This window comes from Hyaena hyaena, unplaced genomic scaffold (genome assembly GCF_003009895.1).
Source record: "Hyaena hyaena isolate Hyena2069 unplaced genomic scaffold, ASM300989v1 scaffold_306, whole genome shotgun sequence".
NCBI classification, from domain to species: Eukaryota; Metazoa; Chordata; class Mammalia; order Carnivora; family Hyaenidae; genus Hyaena; species Hyaena hyaena.
The window spans coordinates 1,515,964-1,537,036 of NW_024080935.1; the positions used below are offsets into that span (position 1 = coordinate 1,515,964).

Consider the following 21,073-nt stretch of genomic DNA (forward strand, 5'->3'; position numbering starts at 1 on the left):
TCTTCTCCCTTTACATCTTTTGCCATACAGATAAAGCCCCCACCCTCTGTCACACAGCGCAACAAACAGCCCTGGCATCCAGATGAGGACGATGAAGAGTTTACTGCCAATGAGGATGAAGGTCAGGCTTGTTCTCTTTATCCTGTTGCCCTTTACTCTTTGAATTGTCTGGGCCTAACATTTCATGCTTTCTCTTCCTCTTCCACTTGGATTGTGTCCTATGATTATATTGCCATTGATTTTGCTTCATTCTCTTTCCTAGCGGAAGATGAAGAGGATACTATAGCAGCTGAGGAGCAGTTGGAAGGGGAGGTGGATCATGCCATGGAGCTGAGCGAGTTGGCTCGAGAAGGTGACATTAAGCAGAAATTTACTGAACATCCACTTGGTGTCTCCTCTGTGCAGAGTGCCAGGGATAAAGAGATGAATAAGACACTCTTTATCCCCTTTGGAAGAACTCCAGGTCTAATGACAAAGACAGATGTAAACAAATAATTATAAATAGAATTTGAGGACTGGTTGTGATGGAAGTTTGAACAAAGTGATATGACAGCTTAGTGGGACTAATGTAAGAAGCCTTTTGGCTTGAACTTTAGAGAGAGGTTTAGTTTGATACTATCCTTCGTAGCGGGAGGCAGCATCATCCATAGTTCCAGAGTAGCTGGTGCTGAAAGCACTCTTTTGCCTCCCTTCAGACCTGGGCCTAGTAGTGTGTTTAGAAACTTAGATAAAATGAACTCGTGCTACTCAGACCTCCCTTTCTCTTTTGCGCCCTTTCCCTTGAAGCTCCCAAAGCTTATCCTTCGTTTCTTCTCCAGGTGAGCTGTCTATGGAGGAGTTACTGCAGCAGTATGCAGGAGCCTATGCTTCTGATGCCTCGGCCCAAGGCTCTGGGAGTAGTGAAGAAGAAGAAGATGAAGATGAGGTTGAGGCTGACAGCTCTGACTGTGAACCAGAGGGGGCCACAGAAGCTGAAGAGGCTCCTCAAGAGGATAGTAGCAGTCAATCAGGTGGGTGTATGGTCTTGGGCACACTGGAGGGGAGACACTGGAGGAGTAGGTATGGTGAGCACTAAGCCTTTGTTTTGTGCTTTAGAATCTGCTGAGGAGCAGAGCGAGGAAGAGGAAGACGAGCATTCAGAAGAGGAAGAAACAAGCGGGAGTTCAGAATCAGAGGAATCTGATTCTGAGGAGTCTGAGGAGTCTCGATCACAGAGCCAAGCAGATGAGGAAGAGGAGGAAGATGATGACTTTGGGGTGGAGTACTTGCTTGCCCGGGATGAAGAGCAGAGTGAGGCAGATGGGGGCAGTGGACCTCCCACCCCAGGGCCTGCCACTACTCTAGGCCCTAAGAAAGAAATTACTGACATCGCTGCAGCAGCTGAAAGTCTGCAGCCCAAGGGTTATACCTTGGCCACCACCCAGGTATTCCCAGGCCCCAGCTTCTGTTTTCTCCTATCTTGACTTTGTTTCTCAGCAACTGATGCCTCATTTCTACCCTGAATCTCTTTCCTCCCTACCAGGTGAAGACACCCATTCCTTTGCTCCTGCGGGGCCAGCTCCGGGAGTACCAACACATTGGGCTGGACTGGCTGGTTACTATGTATGAGAAGAAGCTTAATGGTATTCTTGCTGATGAGATGGGGCTAGGCAAGACAATCCAGACCATCTCCCTGCTGGCCCACTTGGCCTGTGAAAAAGGTAACAAGGCAGGGCCTTTTGTCTTGTGCTCCTTGGCCAGCTCCCTGCAAAGTTTGTTTAATGGTGACTCTAGCTGCAGGATGGTCAGATTCTCACTGTTTTGCTGTTGTCTTAGTAGCTTCATTGACTCTGGTTAGTAACTGTGAAGATCTTAGTGTAAGTGCTAGGATTCTTAGGAAGGACCATCAGGACAGAATGGTCAGGGTTATACTTCAGGAACCAGAACAGAATCCCAAAGTTTGGGGCACCTGGGTATGGCTCAGTCAGTTTGAGTGTCCGACTTTGGCACAGGTCATGGTCTCATGGTTCGTGAGTTCTGCTCCGTGTCAGGCTCTTTGCTGACAGCTCAGAGCCTAGAGCCTACTTCGGAATGTGTGTCTCCCTCTCTCTCTCTGCTCCTCCCTCATTCATGCTTTGTCTTTCTCTCAAGAATAAACATTAAAAAAAAAAGAACCCCAAAGTATATATTTCCTTATCATTTTTTTTCCTTAGAATCTTTCTAAGTTAATTTTGTTTTTTTTAAATGGAGGTATAATTGACATACAACATTATGTTTCAGGTACACAGCATAACGTTCCAATGTTAGTGTGCATTGTGAAATGACTAGTACAGTAAATCTAGTTAACATCCACCACCACAAACAATTACGAAAACAATTTTTTTGTGTGTGATGAGAACTTTTAAGATCTCTCTTAAGCAACTTTTAAATATGCACTTCACTATTATTAACTCTAGTCACCATGCTGTACATCTCTTATTCTTTTGCTAAACAGGTAACTGGGGTCCCCATTTGATCATTGTCCCCACCAGTGTGATGCTGAACTGGGAGATGGAGCTGAAACGGTGGTGCCCCAGCTTTAAAATCCTCACTTATTACGGAGCCCAGAAAGAGAGGAAGCTCAAGCGGCAGGTTTGCTCCTCCATGTGATCACTCCCCCTCCCCCCATTGATGGCTCTTTTACTCTTAGGCCCTTTTCTCAGAGGAGCTCTTTTCCCTACCCTTTCTGTTGTTCCCTTCTGCTCCTGGGACTTTTTCTTTTCTCTTAGCCTGATTTATGTCCTTTGAGGACTTTACCATATCTTCCTTTTCTCCTTTCTTTTCTTTTCACCACATTATCTGGTACTTTCTCTTAATACCTCACAGGGCTGGACCAAGCCCAATGCCTTCCATGTGTGTATCACATCTTACAAGCTGGTGCTGCAGGACCACCAGGCCTTCCGCCGCAAGAACTGGCGCTATCTCATTCTGGATGAGGCTCAGAACATCAAGAACTTCAAGTCACAGCGCTGGCAGTCACTGCTCAACTTCAACAGGTAGAGATAGCAATGGGGGTTTGTAGGAGGTGAAGGGTGGGATGCTTGGAAGGTTGGGACCTTGCTGACCAATCTAATTTCCTCTGTTTCTTTGCAGCCAGAGACGCCTTCTCCTCACAGGAACTCCCTTGCAGAACAGCCTCATGGAACTGTGGTCCTTGATGCACTTTTTGATGCCCCATGTCTTCCAGTCTCATCGCGAGTTTAAAGAATGGTTCTCTAACCCCCTGACTGGCATGATTGAGGGCAGCCAAGAGTACAATGAAGGTCTGGTCAAACGCCTCCACAAGGTAGGGCCTGTAACAGTTTGTCAGGGGTATTGGGAATGACGAACTAAGGGCAATACCTAGAAAACCTTTATGGAGAGGAAGGCAGTGCTGGGCTAAATTCACTGTTGTCCAAGTAACGGTGTTCTAGTGACTAACCCATTGCCAAATTGAGTGACCTCATCTTAGTCATCATTTTACTCATTTTTTTCCTAGTCGTGAGGTTTCTGTCTTTATTCTCTGAGTAGAATGACACTACTGATCAGTCCTTGCTTAGATTTTTTTTCTTACTGGGCTTTCATCAACTTTTGTTGGGCTCTCTTTATCTTTTTTTCTTTGGCTCCTCTTCCTTTGCCCATCTTTTAAGTAACATCTCTCAGTATTCTCATCTTTACGTTTTTTTCCTCAGTTGACACATTTTAAGACTTAAAGATTCTGCAATTTTTATTTTTATTTTCATGACTCTTTAGACCAGTCAACCTGCATTTAAATTTCTGACTTGATACCTTTAATTGAAAGTTTCTTTTGAACTCATTCTGTTCTAAGCCAAACATCTCAAGCCATCTTTAACTATATCTCTTCCTTTCATTTTATTCCTATTTTTCATTTCTTCCGTAGCAATTTAAAAACTATGTCCTGGGGTTCCTGGGCGGCTCAGTTGGTTGAGTGTCTGACTTCGGCTCAGGTCATGATTTCATGATTCATGGGTTGGAGCCTCGCATTGGGCTTCATGCTGGTGATGCGGAGCCTCTTCTCTCTCTCTCCCTCTTTCCCTCTTTCCCTCTCTCCCTCTCTCCGCTCCTGTTCCACATTTCCTCTCTTGAAAATAAATAAAATGAACTTTAAAAACATTTTTTAATGAATAAAAATAAGCTAAAATAAAGACTATGTTTTATCAGATTTTTACCCCTTGGGATTTTCAGATCTGCCTTTTGTTTTCTGTGGTGGTGTCATTGCCAGTTTTTCTTTTAGCTTCTCTCCTGGGTTTACTTTCATAATATAGATTTACAGTTACTCCTTGAAATGTAATTTGAGTCATCAAAGAGAGTTAGTCACTCTGCCCTCATTGTTTTTGTAATAATTTCTTAAGGTTGGTATCATCATCATTATGTTTATCTCCTTCAATAGATAGTAAAGTCCTGGGAAGAGGGTTTACATTTGACTCATCTTTGTGTGATTGGTTCCTGGCATGCTTCATGGCTTCATGAGTGTTTACTGAAGGGTGAAGCCAGTGCTCTGCTGGTCATCAGGCCAGGACCCAGCTAGAGGGCCTAGGCTTGGGCTCAGTGCCCATTTTTCTCCTGTCAGCCTCCTGCTTATTTGCTTCTAGGTTTTGCGGCCTTTTTTGCTGCGCCGAGTTAAGGTGGATGTTGAGAAGCAGATGCCTAAAAAATATGAGCATGTTATCCGCTGCCGGCTCTCCAAGCGCCAACGATGTCTCTATGACGACTTCATGGCACAGACCACGTAAGGGAGGACAGAGGGTGGACCCTGTGACCCTGTGTTAGAGTAGATGTGACTGTCAGGATGCTCCATGTATTTTTTCCTCTCTCCCAGAACTAAGGAGACGCTAGCCACAGGCCATTTCATGAGTGTCATCAACATTTTGATGCAGTTGCGAAAAGTCTGCAATCATCCAAACCTGTTTGACCCTCGACCTGTTACCTCCCCATTCATCACCCCTGGAATCTGCTTCAGCACCGCCTCTCTGGTGCTAAGGGCCACTGATGTCCACCCGCTCCAGGTAAGTAGTTGCTCCCAAGATTATTGGCAATACTCCGACCCTGCATCTTTTTCTTAAGGCTGCAGTCCGACATTTTGCATCCTTACCTCCCTGTAATCTCAGCACTTTTCACTTAGTTTCATTGTGTTCTAGCTGTGTGATTTTTGGCAAGCTAATTATTAATTTCTAACCCTAAGGTTGCTTGCCCTTGAAAGTATTGAGTATAAGGTCTATTATCTTTGGTATGTTTGTGAGAATTGTGTTAATATTTTTGAAAGTGCATTGTGTGTTAGTAATACTTAAAACATTAGTTTGTTTTCCTGTTCCTTTCCTTCTTTTTGGTCACATTACCCCCCGCCCCCAGCATTTGGTTTTCTTATAAAATACACAACAGAATTTATCATCTTAACCATTTTTAAGCATATGGTTATTTTAATTTCTTGAGGAACTTCCATAGTGTTTTCTGTAGTGCGTTCTTCATTTCACATTCCTATCAGCAGTGCACAAAGATTCTAATTAATCCAAATCATTGCCAGCACCTGTAATTTTCTGTTTCATCATAATAGCTATCTTTTTAATGGGTTTGAGGTGGTGGTACCTCATTGTGGTTTTTATTTGCATTTCCCTAATTACTGATGTTGAGCATCTTCTCATATGCTTACCTTATATTTCTTTTGGAGAAATATCTATTCAAGATAATTGCCAATTTTTTAATTGGATAATTTTTAAACTAAGTTGAGTTATAGGAGTTCTTTATATGTTTTGGATATTAACCCTTATCAGGTACATGATTTGCAAATACTTTGTCCCATTCTATGGCTCGTTTTTCACTCTGTTGATAGTATCCTTTGATGCAGTTGAATTTATAAGTTTTTTGTTGTTGTTGTTGCTGCCTGTGCTGTTGGTGTCATAGCCAAGAAATCATTGCATATTGGTCCCTTTGACACCGTGCTTTTGTATTCCTTCTTGTACCAGCGGATAGACATGGGTCGGTTTGATCTTATTGGCCTGGAGGGTCGTGTCTCTAGATATGAGGCTGACACATTTCTACCCCGGCACCGCCTCTCCCGCCGGGTACTGCTAGAGGTGGCTACTGCTCCTGACCCCCCACCCCGGCCCAAACCAGTCAAGATGAAGGTCAACAGGTACCAGGGCTGAGGGATAAAGGGATGGGTTCCTAGAAAAAGTGGCTAAAGCTGGCTGGGGGCAGAAATTGGGATGGAAAGGAGAGAGTTGGAGGCTAGGCTGGACTGTTTATATGGGATGGATGCAAAATACTGTGAACAATTTGGGGGAAGAGAATAACTACAGGAGGGTCCTGGGAGGGGCCCTCGTGTTTGTCACTGATCTTTCCCCCTTTCTCTGCTTGGTGCTTTTCAGTTTTCTCAAATTTCTTTCTCCTTTGTGTCCTTTCCCTTTACCTCTTTTGCTTTTGTTATTTTGGCCTATATTTCTGCCTCATCTTTCTTAATTCCTTTCTTTTTCTATACCTTATTCTTTTTCCCTCGCTACCCATTCTCTTACTTTTGTCCTCATAGGATGCTGCAGCCAGTGCCCAAGCAAGAAGGCCGGACAGTGGTGGTGGTGAACAGCCCACGGACCCCCCTGGGCCCTGTCCCGGTCCGACCCCCTCCAGGCCCTGAGCTCTCCACCCAACCCACCCCTGGCCCAACCCCCCCAGTGCTGCCAGCACCACTGATGGTGTCAGCCTCACCTGTTGGGCCCCCACTTATTCCGACATCGCGGCCTCCTGGCCCTGTTCTGTTGCCCCCACTGCAGCCAAACAGTGGGCCTCTGCCCCAGGGTGAGTTACAGGGGGCCAAGATGCTGGGGGATACCTCATGTAGGTTATTGAAATTGGGGAAGAAGTAATGAAATTGGACTGTTGAGGAAGCTGGGTTGGAGACGGGTGTGGTGTTTGATGGGTTGGCAGCATGTAAGGAGGCTTCTGGGAGCAGGCTAAGGCTCTAGGCGGGGTATATCTGACAGGTGTTTGTTTTTTGTCTGCAGTGTTGCCATCCCCCCTGGGGGTCCTGAGTGGGACCTCAAGGCCTCCTACACCAACCCTGTCCCTGAAGCCAGCCCCACCTGCTCCTGTTCGCCTAAGCCCTGCCCCGCCTCCAGGCTCATCCAGCCTGTTGAAGCCTCTGACAGTGCCACCGGGCTACACTTTCCCTTCTGCTGCCACCACCACCTCTACCGCCACAGCCGCTGCTCCCACAACAGCAGTGCCGACGACTACTCCTGCGCCACAGCGCCTCATCCTGTCTCCTGATATGCAGGCTCGCCTGCCCTGTAAGTTTTCAGGGGTCTGTGAGTGAAAGACTTGAGGAAGGTTTATGTGCCACAGGATTGGAGAAAAGCTGGGAAATGTGGAAGCAGAAAATTCTAGGTAGCAAACATAAAACATTTTGCCATACACTGGAAATTCGCAATCCAGTAAGAACTGTCAGGGAGTCCTGAGGCTGGTGAGGGAGATGACACAAAGATGAGTAAATTGTGATAAACCTAGCAGTAGAAAGTTATTTGGAGTAAAAGGGCAGCATGGAGTTTGGAGTGGTGATTAGCTTAGTATGGTGGCAGACCATTAGAGGATGTAAAGGAGATTGCTACGCAAACAAGCAAGATTGGAAGGAGTAGCACATCAAAGGCTGAGTGTATTGGAATCTGGTAAATTGAGGGGGAGGATTAGAGGAACTGGAGACTTGTGTCTCATCAGGCAAAGTGGCATTAGAGCGGCCCCTGTGTACATTAGACCCCTTCTTTGTTCCTAGCAGGCGAAGTGGTCAGCATCGGGCAGTTGGCCTCACTGGCACAGCGTCCAGTAGCTAGTGCAGGGGGAAGCAAACCTCTCACCTTCCAGATCCAGGGCAACAAACTGACTTTGACTGGTGCGCAGGTGCGCCAGCTTGCTGTGGGGCAGCCCCGCCCGCTGCAAAGTAGGTAAAACCCACCCCCTGTCCTGCCTTTTTTCTCCTCTTCCTTGTCTCTGTTTTTGTTGCTCTTTTCAAATGTCAGCGTTTATGTTTCTTTCCCTAGCTTTTGGTGGGAGGGGCCAAGGGGAATGTTTGGAAGGGATCTTTTGAAAAAGGGATGAGGTCATTCTAGAGACGTTATCCCCTCTCTGTTTTTTCCTTTTCCTCTTGCCCTTGCCTCTACCCTCCTCCGGCTGATAGCTGCTTCTCTTTCTTTCTCTCTTCCCTTAACCCAGGGAATGTGGTGCACCTGGTGTCAGCAGGGGGGCAGCACCACCTCATCAGCCAGCCTGCCCATGTGGCTCTCATCCAGGCCGTGGCCCCGACCCCTGGCCCCACCCCTGTCTCTGTGCTGCCTTCTTCGACCCCCAGCACCACCCTTGCCCCCACTGGCCTCAGCCTTCCGCTTGCTGCTAACCAGGGTGAGGCGCCTGGCCTTCCTACTTACTTAGCCCTTGCTGGCCTTGGTCCTTTCAGGCATGCCCTGGGCTACTGTCTGTCCAGCCTTCCCTAAATGTCATTTTCCCTTGTCCGTATCTCCAGTATCTGTCTGCTGCCCTCTCCTGCCCCTGGACTTCTTCCATCCTTTGGGTCTCTTGTTTCTTTTCTACCTTCCCCTCAATGTAGCTTCCTCTTGCAGTGCCACCAACCATGGTGAATAATACAGGCGTGGTGAAGATTGTAGTAAGACAGGCCCCTCGGGATGGACTGACTCCTGTTCCTCCGTTGGCCCCAGCACCCCGGCCTCCAAGCTCTGGGCTTCCAGCTGTGTTGACTCCACGCCCCACGTTAACCCCTGGCCGGCTACCCACACCTACTCTGGGTACTGCCCGGGCCCCCATCCCCACATCCACTCTGGTGAGGCCCCTTCTCAAGCTGGTCCACAGTCCTTCGCCTGAAGTCAATGGTGAGTCCAGGTGGCTAAGAGCAGATGTTTTTGCCAGGAATGGAGATAGGGGCCCCAAGGGTTTCTTAGTTGCAACAGAATCCTTGTTTATCAGCATACTGACTTGCCTTTGTAGTGGGCCCCAGAACTAGGCTGCCGAACCCTTGCCTCAGTTTAGAATTTACTTCTTAAAATACTGGGAGGGAGGGGCGCCTGGGTGGCCCAGTCGGTTAAGCGTCCGACTTCGGTTCAGGCGATGATCTCACGGTTCGTGGGTTTGAGTCCCGCCTCGGGCTCTGTGTTGACAGCTCAGAGCCTGGAGCCTGCTCTGTGTCTCCCTCTCTCTCTGACCCTAACCCTGCTCACGCACGCTCTCTCTCTTTCTCAGAAATAAATAAAACATTTAAAAAAATTAAAATATATATTGGGAGGGAAGGGAAATGTTAAATTGTTAGTATCCTTGAATCTTTGATCTCATGGTGTAGGAGTGAAGGTTTTCTGGGAAACACATAAAGTATGGGGGTAAAGGAGAAGGTGGGACAGGGTGATAGGGCAAGAAAAAAATTCTGGGGCTAACTCATGCTCTGTCTCCACAGCTTCAGCACCCGGAGCTGCTCCCTTGACCATCTCTTCTCCTCTCCCTGTGCAGTCCCCGCTCCCTGGGCCAGCTTCTCCAATGCCGGTTCCCAATTCCTCTCCCCTTGCTAGTCCTGTGTCCTCAACAGTTTCCGTCCCAGTGTCATCTTCACTTCCCATCTCTGTTTCCACCACACCGCCTGCCCCGGCCTCAGCTCCACTCACCATTCCCATCTCGGCCTCCTTTCCTGTTTCGGCCTCCGGCCCGGCCTTGTTGACCAATGTGACTCCAACACTGGCACCTGTTGTCTCAGCGGCTCCTGGACCTCCCTCTTTGGCACCAGCTGGGGCTTCCCCATCAGCGTCAGCTTTGACTCTGGGTTTGGCCACAACACCATCTATGTCTTCATCTCAGGCAACTGGTCACCCTCTGTTGTTGGCTCCAGCCTCTTCACATGTTCCAGGGTTGAACTCAGCCGTGGCCCCAGCATGTTCACCTGTATTGGTACCAGCTTCTGCTCTGGGCAACCCTTTTCCGGCAGCACCAAATCCAGCTCCAGCTCAGGCTTCTCTTCTGGCTCCAGCACCTTCTGCATCTCAGGCTTTAGCCACCTCTCTGGCTCCCATGGTGGCCCCACAGACCGCAATCCTGGCTCCTCCAGCTCCTTCTCTGGCTCCTCTTCCAGTCCTGGCCCCATCGCCAGGTCCTGCTCCTGTCCTGGCTCCATCGCAGACTCCAGTTCCAGTTTTGGCTTCTTCATCTACTCCAGGAACTCCTTTAGCTTCAGCTTCTTCACCGGTGCCAGCCCCAGCTCCTGTGTTGGCTCCATCATCAACTCAGACTATGGTACCAGCCCCTGTTCCATCACCTCTCCCAAGCCCGGCTTCTACGCAGACACTGGCCTTAGCCCCAGCTTTAGCATCCACCCTTGGGGGCTCATCTCCATCTCAGACCCTCTCTTTGGGAACGGGGAACCCTCAGGGGCCTTTTCCAGCTCAGCCATTGTCATTGACTCCAGCGTCATCCCTAGTACCATCTCCAGCCCAGACATTGTCTTTGGCACCAGGACCACCACTGGGTCCATCTCAGGCGCTGTCTCTGGCTCCCCCTTTGACTCCAGTTTCTCCATTGGGCCCAGCCCCAGCTCACACGCTGACTTTGGCTCCGGTATCATCATCTGCTTCACTCCTGACCCCAGCTTCAGTGCAAACGTTGACCTTGAGCCCTGCCCCAGTTCCGGTGCCCACCTTGGGTCCTGCTGCAGCCCAGACTCTGGCGCTGGCCCCAGTCTCAACACAGGCCCCAGCCTCCCAGGCATCCTCCCTTGTGGTTTCGGCATCTGGCGCTGCTCCCTTGCCCGTCACCATGGTATCCCGGCTGCCTGTTTCCAAGGATGAGCCTGAGACACTGACGTTGCGCCCTGGTCCCCCCAGCCCTCCTTCCACTGCTACCTCGTTCAGTGGTCCCCGGCCTCGACGCCAACCCCCACCACCACCTCGTTCCCCTTTCTATCTGGTAAGTTTTACTGCCTCAGAGGAGAGGGAAGGCAGTTGGGTTTCTTTGAAGTGTTGGTAGAATGGATGGAACAGAACAATGTCATTTTTATCTTGGTAAATTACGAAGCCTGGTAAATTTGTAGACTTGATGCTTGAATGTGTGGTTGGACAAGTCCCTTCGCTTCGCTGGGCTTGTACGTTTGTCTGTATAATGGGAATGCTAGTCCATATTCTGGCATGGTGACTCAGTCGGTTAAATGTCTGACTGGCTCAGGTCATGATCTCACCATTTGTGGGTTCAGGCCCTGCATCAGGCTCTGTGCTGACAGCTCAGAGCCTGGAGCCTGCTTCAAATTCTGTGTCTCCTCCCTCTCTGCCCCTCCTTTGCTTGCACTCTGTCCCTCTCTTTCAAAAATAAAACATTTAAAGAAATAGTAATCCATTTTCTCCCTTTGTCAGACAAGGACCTGAGGTGCTTTTATTTATTTATTTAAAAAATTATTTAAATTATTTATTTATTTTGAGAGATAGAGCATGCACAAGGGGTGCAGAGAGAGAGGGAGAGAGAGAATCCCAAGCAGGCTCTGCGCTGTCAGTACAAAGGCTGATGTCAGGGGCCTGAACTCACAAACCATGAGGTCATGATCTGAGATGAAATCAAGAGTCAGATTCCTAATCACCTGAGCTACCCAGGTGCCTCCTTAATGTGCTTTTACAACTGAATTACTGATATGTTCAAAGCTGCCTTGTTACTATTGGTCTCTCTGGTTCTTGCTTACTCTTGAGTTAGTGTTGGCATCTACTTGCCCCATTTTACAGATGAAGAAACTAGCCCACTAAATGGTGTTATAAAGGTTACATGACTTGTGAGAACTCAAATGTGCTGATTCCATTGCTTTCTCCTCTCCGCACAGGAGGCATTCCTCAGAGAAAGACTTTTCTTGGTTGCTAAAACTGTTGCAATTGTTAAGTATTTGAATTTCTGAGGAAAGTCACGGAATGCAGTTTCCTACTACAGATGATTCTCTGACTGATGGTCATTTTTGTATTTATATTTTTTTTACTTCCACGGTAATTAAGTGGACAATAAAAGAACTGTTCCCTGTCCTTTCCTGAGTTTTGTGGTAGCTGTTTTTTTTTTTTCTGTTACATATATGGTTCTGTATATGTTTGGTTAAGTTCAATTTACAGTTCAAATGAGAGTAAATAATGCAAGAACTAACAGGAAGAAAGATTTAGGGAATCGTCCCAGGCCTTTCTCTTTTTCTTCTTTCTTTTTTTTTTTTTTTTTTTTTTTTTTTTTTTTTTTTTTTTTTTTTTTTTTTTTTTTTTTTTTTGAGAGGGACAGAGAGAGGGAGAGAGAGAGAATCACAAGCAGGTTCTATGCTGTTCAGCGCAGAGCCCGATGTGGGGCTCGAACTCACAAACCGTGANTTCAAATGAGAGTAAATAATGCAAGAACTAACAGGAAGAAAGATTTAGGGAATCGTCCCAGGCTTTTTTTTTTTTTTTTTTTCTTTTTTTTTTTTTTTTTTTTTTAGTTTTTTTTTAGTTTTTTTATTTAGAGAGAGACGGGTTGGGAGAGGGACAGAGAGAGGGAGAGAGAGAGAATCACAAGCAGGTTCTATGCTGTTCAGCGCAGAGCCCGATGTGGGGCTCGAACTCACAAACCGTGAGATCATGACCTGAGCTGAAACCAAGTCAGAGGCTTAACTGAGTCACCCAGGTGCTCCTCCCTTTATTTTCAGAGCTGCTTCTCATTCTTTGCCTTAGCCCCAGTCCCCCACTCCATCAGTGCCACTGACTCCACCTTTTGTCTTTTTCTAATGCTGCTAGGTTGGTCTGGCTCGTTGAAAGAAGAGCTAGATTCTAGCCCAAGGGTGGCACCCCTATGGTCTGTGCTAAATTTTGGTTGCTCTGCAAGTAGGTAGAAGCTCCTTAACACTTTTTTCTTCAAACAGTTTGAGATAAAGATCACATACCTTACAGCTAACCCATGTAAAACGTACAATCTAGTGGCTTTTAGTATATTCACATACATGCAACCATCACTGCAGTCAACTTTAAAATATTTGCATGGGGGCGCCTGGGTGGCTCAGTCGGTTAAGCATCCGACTTAAGCTCAGGTCATGATCTCCTGGTTCGTGCGTTCGAGCCCCGCGTCGGGCTTTGTGCTGACAGCCAGCTCAGAGCCTGGAGCCTGCTTCAGATTCTGTGTCTCCCTCTCTCTCTGACCCTTCCCTGCTCACGCTGTCTCTCTCTCAGAAATAAATAAAACATTAAAAATTTTTTTTTAAAACACTTGCATGTTCCTGAAAAGAAACCCCATGTCCTTAGCCATCATCTTTCAGCCATTCCATCTCTCCTAACCTTTGGCAACCATTAGTCTTTCTGTCTTTAGATTTGCCTCTGGAATCATATGGTATATGATATATGGCTTTTTGTGACTGGCTTTTTTTATTTAGCTTAAAGGTTTTTGAGGTTCATCCACCTTGTAGCATATGTTGATACTTCATTCTTTTATTATTGAATAATGTATGGATATATATTTAATATGTGTATTTATCAATTGATGGGAACACTTGGATTATTTTTACGTTTTGGCTCTTATGAATAATATCGCTATGAACATTCATGTTTAAGATTTTGTGTCTTTCATATGCTTTCAGTTCTATTGGATATGTGCCTAGGAACAGAATTGCTGGGTCAGATAGTTTGAGGAACTACCAAACTGTTTTTCAAAGCAGCTGTACCACTTTGCATTCCCACTGGCAGTCTGTAAGGGCTTCAGGTTCCCCAGATCTTTGCCAACACTTACTACAGCTATCCTAGTGGATGTGAAGTGGTATCTTGTGGTTTTGATTTGATTTGTGTTTTCCTAATGGCTAATGATGCTGAGCATCTTTTTAGTGGTTGACCATTTGTATATCTTCTTTGAAGAAATGTTAGATATTCAGATTCTTTGCTTTATTTAAAAAAAATTTTTTTTAATGATTATATTTGAGAGGGAGAGTGTAGACAAGGGAGAGGCAGAGAGAGGGAGAGACACAGAATTTGAAGCAGGCTCCAGGCTCTTAGCTGTTGGCATAGAGCCTGATGCTTGGACTCGTGAACTGCAAGATCATGACCTGAGCCAAAGTGGGATGCTAACCAACTGAGCCACTCAGGCACTGCTATTCTTATTTTTTAATTTTTAATAATTTTTTTTATTTTTTCGAAATAAGCTCTATTCCCATTGTGGGTTTGAACTCAGGAACCTGAGACCAAATGTCACATGCTCTGTCAACTAAGCCAGCCACGCACCTCTGCCCTTTTTAATTGGGTTATTTTATTTTATTTTTTTATTTGAAAGAGTCCTTTATATATTCTGGATACAAATAGCTTTTCAGAAATGTGATTTGCAACTGTTTTCTTCTTTGCTACTACTCTTGAGACCTGGCCTGTTCTGCTAGGATGCTTTCTTTTTCACTTTGATCACCAGGAGCCGAGAAGTCGAGTTTAAGGGAATAGTCAAGGGACATTTGGGACACTACTTTTTTTCAGGACTGTCTGCTAGGGTCCAACCTCCTTCATTTGTTCATTCTAATAACTATTTATTGAAAGCCTAGTAGGTGCCAGATAACTGAGCCAGATAGTGGGTGATAATAGTGAGCAAGATCAAATATGTTTCATATTAATATGTTTATGTGGATAGAAAACACATGTTTTATGGATAGAAAGCATTAGTAAAGAATCATACAGACATGGTAAGTGCTGCAGAAAAAAGTTCTGTCATAGCTTGTGAAACTGGAAGTGCTAGTGATGGGAAAGAACTGGGTCAAAGTCCTACAGATTTCCTATCTGCCAGGGCACTCCCCTTTTCTCTCTTAGGATGATACCTAAATGTCTGATTAGTTCCCATCCTACCCGATTCCAGTCTGGCCCTTGGCAAAAATCTGCCATGGATTTGATTAGCCACTCTGTGTGTGTCAGTAATTTGAGGAACGCTTTTAATAATTGTTTTAAGGTAAATTAACTTGAGTGTTGCAGAGTTATTTAAGAAAATTCCCAGAAATCCTCTGTTTTATAAGCTTGTTGTATATGCAGGTCTTAATTTTGAATATTCAGGCATTCTGCTTTGGTAGCATACAAGGGAAGATGATTTTTTTTTTTTTGCACAGAAGTTACTTCATTTAACAGTATGAAAGGTATAACACTTGTTATTGACAATTTGGAAAACCACTAAAAACATAATGTAATTTTGGGTCTTACAGTTTACATAGATTATGTTTAATTCTGGGAGGAATGGTCAGGTTTTCTATGAGGACACTGATTACTTTTTCTGTGTGTGTGTGCGCGTGTGCGCTTGTGTGTGTGTGTGTGCGTGTTTTTCCTCATCCCCAGGACTCTCTGGAGGAAAAGCGGAAGCGACAGCGGTCTGAACGCCTGGAACGGATTTTCCAACTTAGTGAGGCTCATGGGGCCCTGGCACCTGTGTATGGGACTGAAGTCCTGGATTTCTGTACCCTGCCCCAACCTGTTGCCAGCCCCATCGGCCCTCGTTCTCCTGGCCCCAGCCACCCCACCTTTTGGACTTATACCGAGGCTGCCCGCCAGGCTGTACTGTTTCCCCAGCAACGACTAGACCAGCTGTCAGAAATCATTGAGAGGTTGGCAGGGCTAAGTGCTAATGGGAAGCGGGTCTTGGGGCCTCTGAGTGGATATAGTGGCTAGGGCTGGTGAAGGTGCACTTCTGGGGCCTTTCAGAATTCCATCTTTTATACCCCTTGCCTTCTTTTTTCACAGGTTCATCTTTGTCATGCCTCCTGTGGAGGCACCTCCCCCTTCCCTGCATGCCTGCCACCCACCTCCTTGGCTGGCCCCACGTCAGGCAGCCTTCCAGGAACAATTGGCCTGTGAGCTCTGGCCCCGGGCTCGCCCCTTGCACCGTATTGTGTGTAACATGCGCACCCAGTTCCCTGACTTGAGGCTCATCCAGTATGATTGTGGTAAGTTCATTGGCCATGAGGATCCCTTTACCTTTTTCCCTCTTTCAGTAGCAAGACTGCTCTATCAGAGGGCTGCTGTACGTATGGTCTTTGTGGATTTTGTTAAACATTAGGCAGTTGTTCAGGTTATGGTTATAGGTAAGATGAGAAATGTAAGCCTTATGTAAGCCTTACATGTTCTTGGCATTCATGAATTTGATGAAAGTTGAAAAATGTGTGCTAACTCCTTTATTCATTGATTCAGTGATTATTTTGTGAATATCTGTTGTATTTTAATAACCATTTGGGATACAGTGGCAGATAAGATAGTACAACATGGAGTATTCAGATTCGTGGGGATAGGTGTGTGAACTTACAAGACTGCATGGTTAATAAAAAGTTTTATTTTGGGAAAATACAAGGAACTTTTTTCTTGTCTTTGGTTAGGATGCCTTTGACTGCAACTAAGAGAAAAATGACCGATAGTGGCTTAAACCACAAGAATGAGAAATTCTAAGAATAGTGGTATAAGACTGGTTCAGCTTACTGTTGTCTTCATGGACCCAGGAACCTTCTGGTCTTTCTCCCTTGCCTATCATCCTTAGCTTTTATCTTTGTAGTCTCATGTTTGTTTCTTTATAGTCTTACCATGGCTGCCATAACTTCAGGGAGCACAGCAGTGCTTTGAGCAGGAAGCAAAGGTGGAGATGAAAGACCCTCAGCAAGTTTCTCTTTTTGGGGGATGGGAGGGCTGAGGAGAAAGTTCTCCCCATTGACTGTGCTTCACAACTTACTGGCTTAAATTGGGCCATTTGACCATCCCTAAATTAATGACTAAAAAAGGAGAAATGACAAAGAGGAACTGTGGCTTATTTAGACCAGTCATAATTTATCTTTTAGGGTTGGATTGGGGCTTGTCTTCCCTGGGATCAAGGGATTTCTGCCAAGTGTCCACAGTGTTTAATCAGGTTCCATTAAGTAATAATAATGTCTTTTGGACACAGTAGTGAATTATTTCTGCCACAGTGCTGCAGAGATATTTTTTGTTTTTATTTATTTATTTTGTAAATGTTTTTATGTCTTTATTTTATTTTGAGAGACAGAGACAGAGCCAGTGGGGGACGGGCAGAGAGAGAGGGAGACACAGAATCCGAAACAGGCTCCAGGCTCTGAGCTGTCAGCACAGAGGCCAACACGGGGCTCGAACCCACATACTGTGAGATCATGACCTGAGCTGAAGTCAGACGCTTAACCGACTGAGCCACCCAGGCGCCCCTAAACTATTTATTTTGAGAGAGAGAGCATAAGCGGGGGAGAGAGAGAGGAGAGAAAGAGAATCCCAAGCGAGCTCTTCTCTGTCAGTGCATAGCTCCACAAAATGGGAGATCACAACCTGAGCCAAAATCAAGAGTTGGATGCTTAACGGACTTGAGCCACCCAGGCGCCCCTATTTCTGTAGTAACATGTTTGGAGTTTCCTAAATGCCTTAGAATATAAGACAACAAAATTTTTATCAATATGTACTCAAATATTTTTTATTAAAAAATTGTTTTAGGTGTTAATTTTTGAGGGCGAGAGAGGCAGTATGAGCAGAGGAGGGGCAGAGAGAGAGGGAGACACAGAATCCAAAGTGGGCTCCAGGCTCTGAGCTGTCAGCACAGAGCCCAACGCGGGGCTCAAACTCACAGACTGTGAGATCATGATCTGAACCGAAGTCAGATGCCTACTTAACTGACTGAGCCACCCAGGCACCTTTCAATAAATATTTTAGTAAAAAGATAATTTTGTAACATTTGAACCCATTTAGAGTAGGTTAATTGAAAGTCTGTTAAAAGTGTTCAAAATGACTAATTGGAAGTTACTTTTGTGTTTGATGGGAGGTTGAACTAGATAACCTTGTAATATCCCCTCTCCATGGTCTGATCTCAGTGCTCTTCAATCCCTGTATATAAGCCATGACTGCCAGCTGGTGGTTTTGACTCCTGTCCTATAAATCTGTCTTGTGTTTCAGCTGGCATAACTCAATGTGTAGTACCTAAGGATCTTCTGCTCATACACCATTGAAGGTTCCTTTTTTCCCCATAGGTCTGTATGTTATCCTACCTCTGGTTAGACCCAGAGAAGTTAGATCCAAGAAAGGAGCCGACCAAAGAGGGGACTCCTTAAGGGAAGAAAATAAATTAAATATTTTTGATCTCCTAGGCTAATTGAAACTCTGACGTAATGGTTATATTTTCTTTCAGCTAAAGCCTTTCAGTGCTAAGTGTTCTTCTTTTTCAGCTTATAGCAAGTTCCTTGTACCCCTTCATATTTCTTTAGGAAAGCTGCAAACATTGGCAGTGCTATTGCGACAGCTCAAGGCAGAGGGCCACCGGGTGCTCATATTCACCCAGATGACTCGAATGCTGGATGTATTGGAACAGTTTCTCACCTACCATGGCCACCTCTACTTGCGTCTGGATGGGTCTACTAGAGTTGAGCAGAGACAGGTAACCCAGGCATCTGCAGCCGTTAAATGCTTACCTTAGCTACTGTCTCCTAGAAGGGGTCCCACCAAGCCTTGGGTCTGTTTTTGGGGGATATGTCTTCTAATGTTATTTTTTTTCTTTTTCTCTAGGCTTTGATGGAACGATTCAATGCAGACAAACGCATATTTTGCTTTATTCTTTCAACTCGGAGTGGAGGCGTGGGTGTAAACCTGACAGGAGCAGACACTGTTGTTTTTTATGACAGCGACTGGAATCCCACCATGGATGCTCAGGCCCAGGATCGCTGTCACCGAATTGGCCAGACCCGAGATGTCCACATCTACAGGTATTGCCTAGTCTCCCCTCACCTTGCATCCTCTTTACTGATAGGGTTTTATTAATGTATTTGGCTGTTTACACATGCCTTTATCATTCCCTAGACTTATCAGTGAACGGACAGTGGAGGAGAACATCCTAAAAAAGGCAAATCAGAAGAGAATGTTGGGAGACATGGCCATTGAGGGAGGCAACTTTACCACAGCCTATTTTAAACAGGTACTAAGATCTTCCAGTCCACGGAGGAGAGAATTCCTCCTGCTTATTAAAGAGGATGTTTTGGCCTCTACCTGCCTCTTCTACTAGTGGCACTTCTGATTACATCTAAGAGCTGTCATCTCATAGTTGTAGGCCTGGGCCCAGCATTCCATTTGCTGACACTTCTTTCCTCTGTTCTCTCCAAAGCAGACCATCCGAGAGCTGTTTGATATGCCCCTGGAAGAGCCGTCTGGCTCATCTGTACCCTCTGCCCCTGAAGAGGAGGAAGAGACTGTGGCTAACAAGCAGACCCATATCTTAGAGCAGGTGAAAAAAGAGTGGGCAGTCTCTAAAGTGGAGCCAGTAGTTATGATGTATATTGTCTCTCAGTCCATTGAGCTTTTGTAGAGGGAAAGGACGTTTTTGTTGCTTCCCAGATTACTGATGACCTTTTCTTTCTTTTTTTTCTTTTACACGTATATTTTTTATTTTTATTTAAAAAAAAATTTTTTTTTAATGTTTTATTTATTTCTGAGAGAGAGAGAGTGTGAACAGGGGAGGGTCAGAGAGAGAGGGAGACACAGAATCCGAAACAGGCTCCAGGCTCTAAGCTAGCCGTCAGCACAGAACCCAACACGGGGCTTGAAGCCATGAACTGTGAGATCATGACCTGAGTCAAAGTCGGATGCTCAACCAACTGAGCCACCCAGGCGCCCCCACGTTTGTTTATTTTTGAGAAGAGAGAAAGCAAACACACGTGAACAGGGGAGGGGCAGAGAGAGGGGGAGAGAGAATCTCAAACGGACTTCTTGCTGTCAGTGTAGAGCCTGATGCAGGGCTTAATCTCAGAAACCGTGAGATCATGACCTGAGCTGAAATCAAAAGCTTAACCAACTAAGCCACCCAGGCACCCATACTGTTGGCCTTTGATGAATGGTAGTAGATTGCTTATCAGTTCACAAGATTTCGTAGAAAAAAGACAGGCTTTGGAATCCTCAGTTATAAGTTTGAATTCTAACAGTACTTCTTAACAATTGAGTTTGTTAAGTCTGTTTAATCTTTTGAGTCTCATTTTCCACTTTTTGAAAGCTAATGAAACGAAAGTAACTGAGGTTGAAATGGCATAGTGGATATAAGAAGTGCTTTCTATGTGATGTAACCTCTTATTTTTCACACAACAATGCATAGTAAAGTCACTTGGAAAGCTTTTTGGTTTTTGTATTTTTCTTTTTTTAAGAAAAAACACCCAACATGGGGCTTGCACTCATGACCCTGAGATTAAGAGTCAACACATTACACCAACTGAACCAGTCAGGCACCCTGAAAAACTATGTTATTTATTTTTATATATTTTTTAAATAATTTATTTTTAGGTAGGCTTCACGCCTACTTGAATGTAAGGCTTGAATCTTGAGATTAAGAGTTGCGTGTTCTACTGACTGAACCAGCCAGGCACCCCTGAAAGAACTTTATACTTTTAAAATTTTTTGTTACTATTTTTTTTAATATTAAAAAAATTTTTCTTTATGTTTATTTACTTCTGAGAGAGTGTGCTCCTGTGCAGGCAGGGGAGAGGGAGAGACTCCCAAACCAGTTCTGCACTGTCCACACAGAGCCTGACGTGGGGCACAATCTCACAAACCTTGAGAACATGACCTGAGCCAAAACCAAGAGTCAGATGTCTAAGCCACAGCACCATCCAGGCACCCATTAATATGTTGTTGTTGTTGTTTTAAATGTTTTATTTATTTCTAGGAGAGAGAAAGAGACAGCGTGAGCAGGGGAGGGTCAGAGAGAGAGGGAGATACAGACTGTGAAATAGGCTCCAGGCTCTGAGCTGGCAGTCAGCACAGAGCCCGACGCGGGGCTCGAACCCACGAACCGCGAGATCATGACCTAAGCGAAAGTCGAACGCGCAACCGACTAAGCCACCCAGGCGCCCCCCTTTTTTTTTTTTTTTTTTTTTTAAATGTTTGTTTATTTCTGAGAGAGTGCACACATACAAGTAGAGGGGTCGGGGAGGGCCAGAGAGGAAGACAAGAGGATTGGAAGTGGGATCTGCACCTACAGCAGAGAGCCCAATGTGGGGGTTGAACTCACAAATCATGAGATCATGACCTGAACCAAAGTTGGACACTCAACTGACTCGAGCCACCCAGGTGCTACC

The 21,073-nt window shown here is 45.5% G+C and overlaps 1 protein-coding gene across 6 annotated transcripts in view; it reads left to right on the plus strand.

Annotated features, from left to right (window-relative positions):
- LOC120242264 (Snf2 related CREBBP activator protein) overlaps nucleotides 1-21,073 on the plus strand; it is a 35,035-nt gene that overhangs the window by 9,047 nt on the left and 4,915 nt on the right. For 3 of the 6 annotated variants that reach the window (XM_039247901.1, XM_039247902.1, XM_039247903.1), the window contains exons 9-31: nucleotides 31-121; nucleotides 263-352; nucleotides 819-1,010; nucleotides 1,096-1,424; nucleotides 1,523-1,700; nucleotides 2,474-2,610; nucleotides 2,845-3,014; nucleotides 3,112-3,304; nucleotides 4,611-4,747; nucleotides 4,838-5,024; nucleotides 5,979-6,148; nucleotides 6,542-6,807; nucleotides 7,014-7,298; nucleotides 7,778-7,942; nucleotides 8,215-8,400; nucleotides 8,619-8,885; nucleotides 9,461-10,956; nucleotides 15,321-15,586; nucleotides 15,723-15,925; nucleotides 18,224-18,393; nucleotides 18,522-18,718; nucleotides 18,813-18,927; nucleotides 19,114-19,233. In XM_039247901.1, coding sequence (XP_039103832.1) covers nucleotides 31-121; nucleotides 263-352; nucleotides 819-1,010; nucleotides 1,096-1,424; nucleotides 1,523-1,700; nucleotides 2,474-2,610; nucleotides 2,845-3,014; nucleotides 3,112-3,304; nucleotides 4,611-4,747; nucleotides 4,838-5,024; nucleotides 5,979-6,148; nucleotides 6,542-6,807; nucleotides 7,014-7,298; nucleotides 7,778-7,942; nucleotides 8,215-8,400; nucleotides 8,619-8,885; nucleotides 9,461-10,956; nucleotides 15,321-15,586; nucleotides 15,723-15,925; nucleotides 18,224-18,393; nucleotides 18,522-18,718; nucleotides 18,813-18,927; nucleotides 19,114-19,233 — 5,610 coding nt within the window. The remainder of the gene's footprint in view (nucleotides 1-30; nucleotides 122-262; nucleotides 353-818; nucleotides 1,011-1,095; nucleotides 1,425-1,522; nucleotides 1,701-2,473; nucleotides 2,611-2,844; nucleotides 3,015-3,111; nucleotides 3,305-4,610; nucleotides 4,748-4,837; nucleotides 5,025-5,978; nucleotides 6,149-6,541; nucleotides 6,808-7,013; nucleotides 7,299-7,777; nucleotides 7,943-8,214; nucleotides 8,401-8,618; nucleotides 8,886-9,460; nucleotides 10,957-15,320; nucleotides 15,587-15,722; nucleotides 15,926-18,223; nucleotides 18,394-18,521; nucleotides 18,719-18,812; nucleotides 18,928-19,113; nucleotides 19,234-21,073) is intronic. The other 3 variants (XM_039247905.1, XM_039247904.1, XM_039247906.1) reach the window with 3 other exon arrangements.